Source organism: Nannospalax galili, unplaced genomic scaffold, assembly GCF_000622305.1.
Source record: "Nannospalax galili isolate Female #2095 unplaced genomic scaffold, S.galili_v1.0 scaffold113, whole genome shotgun sequence".
Taxonomy (NCBI): Eukaryota; Metazoa; Chordata; class Mammalia; order Rodentia; family Spalacidae; genus Nannospalax; species Nannospalax galili.
The window spans coordinates 7,023,292-7,032,098 of NW_008335444.1; the positions used below are offsets into that span (position 1 = coordinate 7,023,292).

The 8,807-nt window shown below is 42.9% G+C and overlaps 1 protein-coding gene across 1 annotated transcript in view; it reads left to right on the forward strand.

The window, feature by feature from the left end:
• The first annotated feature begins 572 nt into the window (after nt 1–572).
• Nucleotides 573–8,807, forward strand: part of Lax1 (lymphocyte transmembrane adaptor 1) — an 11,016-nt gene continuing 2,781 nt past the window's right edge. Inside the window, exons 1-4 of the mRNA XM_008830401.1 lie at nt 573–658; nt 5,153–5,259; nt 5,613–5,717; nt 6,192–6,268. Coding sequence (XP_008828623.1) covers nt 573–658; nt 5,153–5,259; nt 5,613–5,717; nt 6,192–6,268 — 375 coding nt within the window. The remainder of the gene's footprint in view (nt 659–5,152; nt 5,260–5,612; nt 5,718–6,191; nt 6,269–8,807) is intronic.

Here is an 8,807-nt window from a genome sequence, read left to right on the forward strand (position 1 = left end):
TATCTAATTTAGCTATATAAAGAGTCCCAGGCTACCCTGAGATACATGAGATCCTTTATAGCTTGGCTACATAGCAAGTCTCAAATACATGAGAACCCTGTCTCAATCAGTCTATCAATCAATCAATAAGAGGAGAATTTGGAAAACATGAAGATTAGGAGAATTTTCTGTCATTCTTTTTAAAAATATTTTATTATTTTTATTTTATGTATATGAGTGTATTGCTTGCATGAGTGTAAGTGCATCCATGTCATGCAATGCCCATGGCATCAGATTCCCTGGAACTGGAGTTACAGATGGTTGTTAGCTGCCATGTGGGTGCTGGGAATTGAACCTGGGTTCTCTCAAAGAGCAGTCAGTGCCCTTAACCACCGAGCCATCTCCCCAGCCCCTTCTGTCATTCTTATATTAGCTCTTTAAAAAAAAAGTGATTGTATACAAAATACAAACCCATTTACCTTTTCTCCTGGGAGTCAGCAACTTAGGAAGAGCCAGAAAAGTGATGCCATATTGCTCGTCCGTTATGACTCAGAGAAAGCCTAGAAGCTGAAGCTCCTCAGAGGTCGCCAGTGATGGATGCCACCCCAGCCTTTCTGGATGTCACCAGGAGGAACTCAGAGCCCAGCACTCTTCAGGGGACTCTGGGCAGCCTGGAAGGGTGAGTGATTTGGAAAGATGAACACCGTCCACTAATTTACACTGAAGGTGTGACCCAGTGCCAGCCGTGCTGCCACACTCACAAACAGGCCCAGGCCCACTAGGACTGGCAAACTCTAAGCTCAGAGTCATTTTCTCAGGGCTGCCAGGAGAGAAAGGAGATGCTGGGAAGGGAGTGACTGCTGATTGGATTTCTTGGCTCAATTTCTCTTCGCTCAGAGACCTTGATCTCTGCCCCAATCTTTCTAATCTCAGGTCCACCACAATAGAAACAAAAGAACTAATTTGCCAATGATGAGTTTTTAGACACTAAAACCTTGTAATGAATGGGAGCTGTAATAATAGATGTTAAAAAGATATGGTTTTAAGATATAAAGATTTCACAGAACTAATTGTGGATGTAAATTTACCTCTAATATTTTCAGCTCATATAATAGAAACAAAGTCCAAGTGTTGAAACTTTAGGAACAGTAGGCATAAATTTCAGTGCTATGATAAAAATAAACCCAACAAAAATATTTTTAATTGCTGTAATTTTAGGAAATTTAAATATTATTACCAGAGTAAATTTATGTCCCTTGCAGATAAAACATGTATATATACAGTCAGAAGCCTGAAGCACTCTCCCAAAACTATTTCTTTTTAAAATCACACTTATTTTGTAGGGGGTGAAGCCGATGAGGGTCAGAGAACAACTTGCAGGAGTTGGTTCTCTCCCTCTACTTTGTGTGTCCCAGGGATGGAACTCAGGGCACCAGGCTTGGTAGCAAGTGCCTTTACTCACTGAGCCATCTCACTGACCCCTAAAATGATTTAATTTTATTTTGTTTATTTTTCAATTTTTTGTTGTTTTCTTTTCTCTTGTTCACTCTTTGGCAAATAAAAATTATATATTTATGCCGGGCATGGTGGTGCATGCCTTTAATCCCAGCACTTGGGAGGCAGAGGCAGGCGGATCTTTGTGAGTTCGAGTCCAGCCTGGTCTACATAGTGAGTTCCAGGACAGCAGGGGCTACAGGGAGACCCTGTCTCCAAAAAAAAAAAATATTTATTTATTTGACTGGAGAGATGGCTCAGTGATTAAGAGCAGTGACTATTCTTGCAGGGGACCCAGGTTCAAATCCCAGCACCCACAGGGCAACTAATAACTATCCATTACTCCAGTTCCAAGGGATCACAGGGGACCCAGTTTCGAACCCCACCACCCACACGGCAACTTATAACCATCCATTACTCCAGTTCCAAGGGATCCAACACCCTCTTCTGACCTCCACAGGCATTGCACCACATGGATACACTTACATACATATATGCAATGCACTCATAAACATAAATAAAAGTAATAAAACATTAAAAATTATATATATTTATTATATTTGGCATGTTGTTTTGAAATATGTATACATTGTAGAATGGCTAAATTGAGCTAAGTAATGTGTATTGTTTGATGTATCTTTTTATGATGAATACACTTGAATATACTCTAAGTAGTGTTCAAGAATGTTGAGCTTCTTCCTTCCACCTAACCTTTGATCTCTGCAAGCCCTCCCCCACCACCCCTGTGACCACAATTCTATGCTCTACTCCTATGAGTTCAACGTTCTTAGATTCCATATATACGTGAGACTGGGCAGTAGTTATCAGTTCCTGACTTCTTTTGCTTAACATCTGCCTATCCACATTGACACAAACAGCAAGATCTTCTTCCTTCCTAAGGCAGAATAGTTTCTACTGTGTATGTATTCACATTTTCTCTAACCATTCATCTGCTGACAGACACTCAGGTTGATGCCATGTTTTAGCTATTATGAGTTGTGCTGCAATGAACTTGGCAGTGCAAACACCTGTAATAACATGGACATGCAGACACACTGCCTTCATTTGCTTTAGACATACCCAGTAGCAGGATTGGCAGAGCATATGGTGGTTCTATTTTTAATTTTTTGAATACTTTTCATGCTGTTTTACACAATGACGGTGTTAACCTTAAAACTATTTCTATATTCATTTATTTATTATTTCATTCACATAACATTTAACAAATTATTCATCCAGGCTCCTACTATCAGACACTGTTTAGTGCTAAGTGAACAGGAGAGACAAGTCCATGACTTCCTAAAGCACAGAGTCAAGAGGCAGTGTTCAGGGGCAACCAGATAAGCAAATGAATGGACCTTGTAGTAACAGTCAGCCATAAGTGCTCTGAAGAAAAAAATAGAGCTAAGTAAGAAAACTGGAGTTATGACCAGAGAAGACCTATCTGAGAAGGTGTCATTGCAGAAGAGACTTGAATGGACTAGCTGGGGCAGGAGAGATCATGGGAAAGGGAAAGGCAGAGCCAACACAGAACTGCGTTTCATATGGTCAGGAGCAGCAAGAGGTCATGGTGGTCATCAGAGGGAAAGGGGTAGGAAATGAGCCCAGAAGTTAGTCAGGAGAGGCTAGATCACATGGCACCAAAAAGTCTTCTCTAGGTAAGGGCTGGAGCCTCATTGTCAGCAAGATGGAAAGCCACACAAGATTCTTAGCTGAGGAGGGACATGCTATGATTTACTGTATACAGTGGTCACGCTGGCTTATAGGTAAAGATGGTTATGTTGAGGCTTGGAATGAAAGCCAGAAGAGCCACCAAGGAGGTCAATGGAAAATTCTACCTGAAACTTATCCCAGGCTTGTGTCAGGTGGTAGCAATGGAGGAACAAGAAGTGAGTGGGCTTGAAGTAGATGTCCTTTCCAACACAAAGCTGGTTAATTGTAAATAGGACATGAAAGAAAAAAAAAAATCAGTCAGGAGTGTGCCAAAAGTTTTGACCATACCACTAGATGACCAGAAATGCTAGAGGAGGAGCTGTGTATAGAAGCACAACAGGTGTTCTGTGTTGATTTGAGGCAGCCTAATGGAAATAACCAATAGAAAGTTGGATAAATAAACCTAGAATTCAGAACAAAAACTTTTCCTGATAGGTAGATGACCTGGCTTTAATATTTAGGGGTAGTAGGTCAGCTGCTGGTTCCTGCTCACCTTCCACTCAACTTCCTGTTATAGTGGGCGGGACTGCCTGGTGTTACAATCATCTGGATGCATTTCAACACCCAAGCAGAAGGGTGACTGCAGCCCTGCCAGGGAATTGCAAGGCTGCTCAGAGCTTGGGTTGGTTAAATTTCGCCCAACAGCTGAGTGTTGCTTGGAAACTGGAGCTACAGTTTGGGGTTACTCAAGTTCATGCAAGCTGGACTATGCCACCAAGCCTCTCCCTAATAGTTGAGTAATCCTCTCCCAGCAAGACAGGAAACCCAGGAGCAGAACAAGGGGAAGCCATGCCAGATGCATTTGACTTTGGAAGTTTGGGGCCAGTGCACAAGAGTGGAAAAAGAATGGTCTCTGACACAAACAGACTCTTTTCTTTTTCTTTTTAAATTTTTATGTATGAGTATTTTGTCTGAATTTAAGTGTACCCATGTCCTGCAATGCCCTCCGCAGACCAAAAGAGGGCATTGGATCCCCTAAAACTGGAGTTATGTATAGTTGTTGGTCACCATGTGGGTGCTAAGAACCAAACCCAAGTCCTCCACAAAAGCAGCCTGTGCTCTTAACAGCTGAGTCATTTCTCCAGACCTTCAGACTCTTACTCTGTCTCTGAACTTTCTGACCTCTGTGATCTTGGACACATGTTACTTTTCATTCCTCAATCCAAATTTCAAGTTCCTTGGCCTTGTAGCAGGATGGGATTTTTGTGTAGAGAAAAAATGTTTCACTCTCAAGCCCCTAGCACCCAGTAGGCATTCAAAATGGATGGCTCCCTTTCCTGTGTGCCAATCTTCTTTCTCCATAAAGTTGCTGTTCAGAGATGACCTGCTCTTGCACTATTCTGTGCCACCACCTTGGCATCCTCCCTTAGGCTCCCATTCCATATCCTCATGTCACAGGGAGGCAGGGATCTCATGGTTTGTGTCCTTCTGAAGAAAAGAATTCAGTCAAGAGACATACAGTTTTATTTTCTTATGTGTATGAGTATTTTGCCTGCATTTATTCAAGTGTGCCATGTACATGGAGGTCAGAAGAGGGCATCAAATCTCCTGGAACTGGAGTCACAGCCAGTTGTTAGCCACTATGTGGATGCTGGGAACCAAACCCAGGTCCTCTGCAAGAGCAGCCAGTGCTCTTAACCACTATACAGTTTACATTGAAGTTTCTTTAGCAAAGCTAAGCAAAGCAAACACTCCAAAGAGAGGATGGAGTGAGCTGGCCCAAGACAGAGAGCAACCCAATGAGTTCTGCATCGTGGATTTTAAAGAAATTTTTATGACTATAACCACAAAGGGACATTCTGACCATCAAGAGACATAGCTGAGGTTTTCCTTAGTCACCTCCTGACAAGTCCTTGCCTTCATGGTCTCATTTGAGATCTAACTCCCGAAGGTAATGTCTTCTCTAATACCCCTCCACCCTGCATCATTTGACCATCTGGGACATGACATTCGGTTTTCTTTCTAGAGAGAACGACCAGAGCAGCATCTTCCCTGGCTTTGTGGGAATCCTGGCCATCTTCCTGGTCATCATAGCTGCCTGCATCCTGTGGAACTGGAACAAACAGAAGAAGCGTGAGTCCCTTGTTTTCCCCGAGTTGAGATACAGTGGAATTGACCCTCCAGTCCACCACTTAGTGCATTTTCTAATGATAAGCTATTGCTCTGGAGACTCCTTTGTCTTTACCTGACACTCTGGTCCTGAGCTGTGGCTGCAATGCAGATCTGAGCACTGTCAGGAAGATGTTGTTCTAGTGTCCTGTGCCCGGTTTCTTCTGTGCCCAGAACTCTTCACTGAGTTCTCCAAACTCTAGCACAAGTGGAAATATATCTTTTCTGATACCTAGTGAGGGTGGAAACAGTGCCAGGGACCATCTCATTTTGTACTCTGGCCCCTGCTTTGCCTGATCTCACCCATTGCCTTGCAGGGAAAATTCCTTATTTCCAGGTAGCTCCTTCACTGACTCTGCCTCGACCTAGACAACGAACCAAAAATATTTATGACTTCTTGCCTTGGCAGCAAGCAGAGCTGGGTAAGTTTCTCCTAATTCATGGAGTCCTGACACTCTGAACTTCTGTTCCCAGAATACACCTCTCACCTCTCAGAAGCAGCCAGACTGATGGGATAGCACTGAGTACGCTGCACTTCCAGTGGGAACCAGAAAGCTTTAGAGAGGGAGTAGGGATCATCTGGACTTGGGGTTTGGTTTCTCTAGTTTTAGACAGCAGAGGAAAGCCAGGTACATCCTGGGTGGGGAAGACATTCATAAGGTCAGCATTGCAAGCAAGGGATGACAGGGAGTCCTCTACAGTCACTTCCAGAAGGCTTCCAGATGTCAGAGCAGCTCCCAGCTGCTCTGAGTCTCTCACCACAGAACAGTGGGCATGGATTTCAGGTTCTCATAGTCACTGTGCAAACCCAGTTCAACTACTATGTGTGAACTATTTGGACTTGAAGCATTCTGAAGACTAGCCCACTCTCTTCAGGATTCATTTTGTTATTCCAGGGAGACATCAGTCCAGTAGCCGTGGTTTCAGTACTGAGAACCTCCTCTCCAGAAATTCTGACAGCCCTGAGCATTCGGTAAGAGTCAAGTAAAAAGATAAGTTCCAGGCTGGAGAGATTGCTCGGTGGTTATGAGCACTGACTGCTCTTGCAAAGGACCTAGGTTCGATTCCCAGCACCCACATGGCGGCTAACAACCATCCATAACTCCAGTTCCAGAGAATCTGATGCCTTCTTCTGACCTCTGTGGGCATTGCACAACACAGGTGCACTTACATACATGCAGGTAATACACTCCTACATATAAAATAAAAATAAATAAAATATCTTTAAAAAGAGAAGATCCTGAGAAAATGGCAGACCCCAGGCAGGAAAGCTGAAGAGAATGAGGTCTACTTCTCAGATCTGGTTTTATAGCAGACAAGTGTCATTTGGCACACATCCTGTGGTCCTGTTAATGTATTGGCCCTCCTTACTGCCCAAAAAGAAGAAATAACAGTTTAACTTATGGCCAGTGTAGTGATGCATGCCTGCCATTCCAACACTCAAGAAGGTGAGGGAAAATAGAGAGTTAGAGGGTAGTCTAGGCTACATAGTGTGTTTCTAGCCAGCCTGGGCTACAGAGGGAAAAGTATGTCTTAAAAGAACAAAAACAAAAACAAAAGACAGGAATTAACAATAGGAGCAAGCACTTAGGGTTTTAAGAAAAGCACATGCATTGTGCATTCAAGTATATGATGCCAGAACTGAAAGTGATTATTTTAGCAAAGACATGATCATTTATTTATCCAAATAAGCATTGCTTTCTTCAGAGTGATCACTTCAGGGGACACACAGCTGTTCTGACAATGCTGTTGGTGTTCAAAACACCCTTAAACTCACCTTTGAGAATCACTTCTAGGGCCTGTGCCAAACTATCTCAATTATCCTGAATAGCAGAGATTACCATAAATCACTCAGCACTGAAGCTGATGTGGAATGTGCTTGATCAATAGCATGTGCTGGCCCATTTAGAGGAACATGTAAGGAACAGAAATGTTTTTGGCTCACCGTACTGGAGGCTGGAAAGTCCAGGTTAGGGGGCTGCATCTGATAAGGCTTTCATGCTGGGTCAGATCTTGGCACAAGGCATCAAGTGGTAGACAGTGAGCTCATTCATTTATCAAGATCCTATTCCTTTGACAACTAGCCTACTCTGTAATAACAGCATCAATCACCTCTTTTTGAAAAAGAAATTAAGATTTTATTTTTATTTGTGTGTGTGTGAGAGAGAGAGAGAGAGAGACAGAGAGACAGAGAGAGACAGAGAGAGAGACAGAGAGAGAATGAGTGCAGTACCTTTGAAAACCAGAAGATGGTGTCAAATACCCTGAAGCTGAAGTTACAGGTAGTTGTGAGCCGCCCAACATGGGTGCTGGGGGCCAAATTTTGGACCTCTAGAAGAGCAGCACATGGTCTTAACTGCTGAACCATCTCTCCAGCCCCTTGTTAATTTTTTGTCTGGCTGGCCTAGAACTCACTATATAAACCAGGCTGGCTTTGAACTCACGGAGATCTGCCTGCATCTGCCTCCTAATTGCTAGGATTAAAGGTATGCACCACCATGCCAGCCCTTTTCAAAGAAATTTTATGGCATCTGTTATTCATTTATTGTGTGCTATTTATATATATGCCTGTGTGGGCATACACATGCCACCATGTGCATGTGGAGGTCAGAAGACAACTTAGAGTAGTCAGTTCTCTTCTTCCACCATGTGGATCCGAGGGGTCAGACATCCATCATCAGCCTTGATGGCAGGCACCTTTACTAGCTGAGCCATCTTGCTGGCCCATCATTGGTCACCTGTTAAAGGTCCTACTCTCAACACTGATGCACAAACCACAGAAGACAGTAACCACTGAGGTTACAAAAGGAATGTTACAGTTAACAATAGTCCTGCATGTTCTGTGATCTGGATCTGATGACAGCTCCCAATGAGTCTAAGAGCAGTTTGCTATCCAGAGACAGAAAGACTAAGATCAGGACAAAAGTTTTCACCTATATATTGTTTGTTAAAAAGTCAGTTTTTCACTTCAGATGTGGTGGCACACACTTAATCTCAGCACTTGGGAAGCAGAGGCAGGTGGATCTCTGAGATCTAGGCCAGCCTGGACTACATAGCAAGTTCCAGGCCAGTTGGGGCTACAGGGAAACCCTGTCTCAAAAAAAAGAGGATCAGTTTCTCCAAGTTTGTAATCATTCTTGGCTCAGTGTGGTGATGTTAAAGATGGACAGGCTGTTGTTGCTCAGAGATTTAGAAGTTAAATTAAAGTTTTGGGCTAGAGAGAGAGCTCAGCCGTTAAAAACACTAGCAATTGTCCTTAACTCCAGTTCCAGGGAATCCAACACCCACTTCTGGCCTCCGCAGGCATTGCACGACACAAGTGCACTTACACACATGCAGGCAATACACTCATACACACAAAATAAATAAAACAATAAATAAAAAAGTTAAAATTTCTATAGGTTTTAAAATAAGTAAATTGTACATTATCTTCTGGGTTCTATAAACATGTTATATGTAGTGGTTATAAAAAGTTTTATGTTTTCAAAGCGCTAGAGGACACTTAACACTTA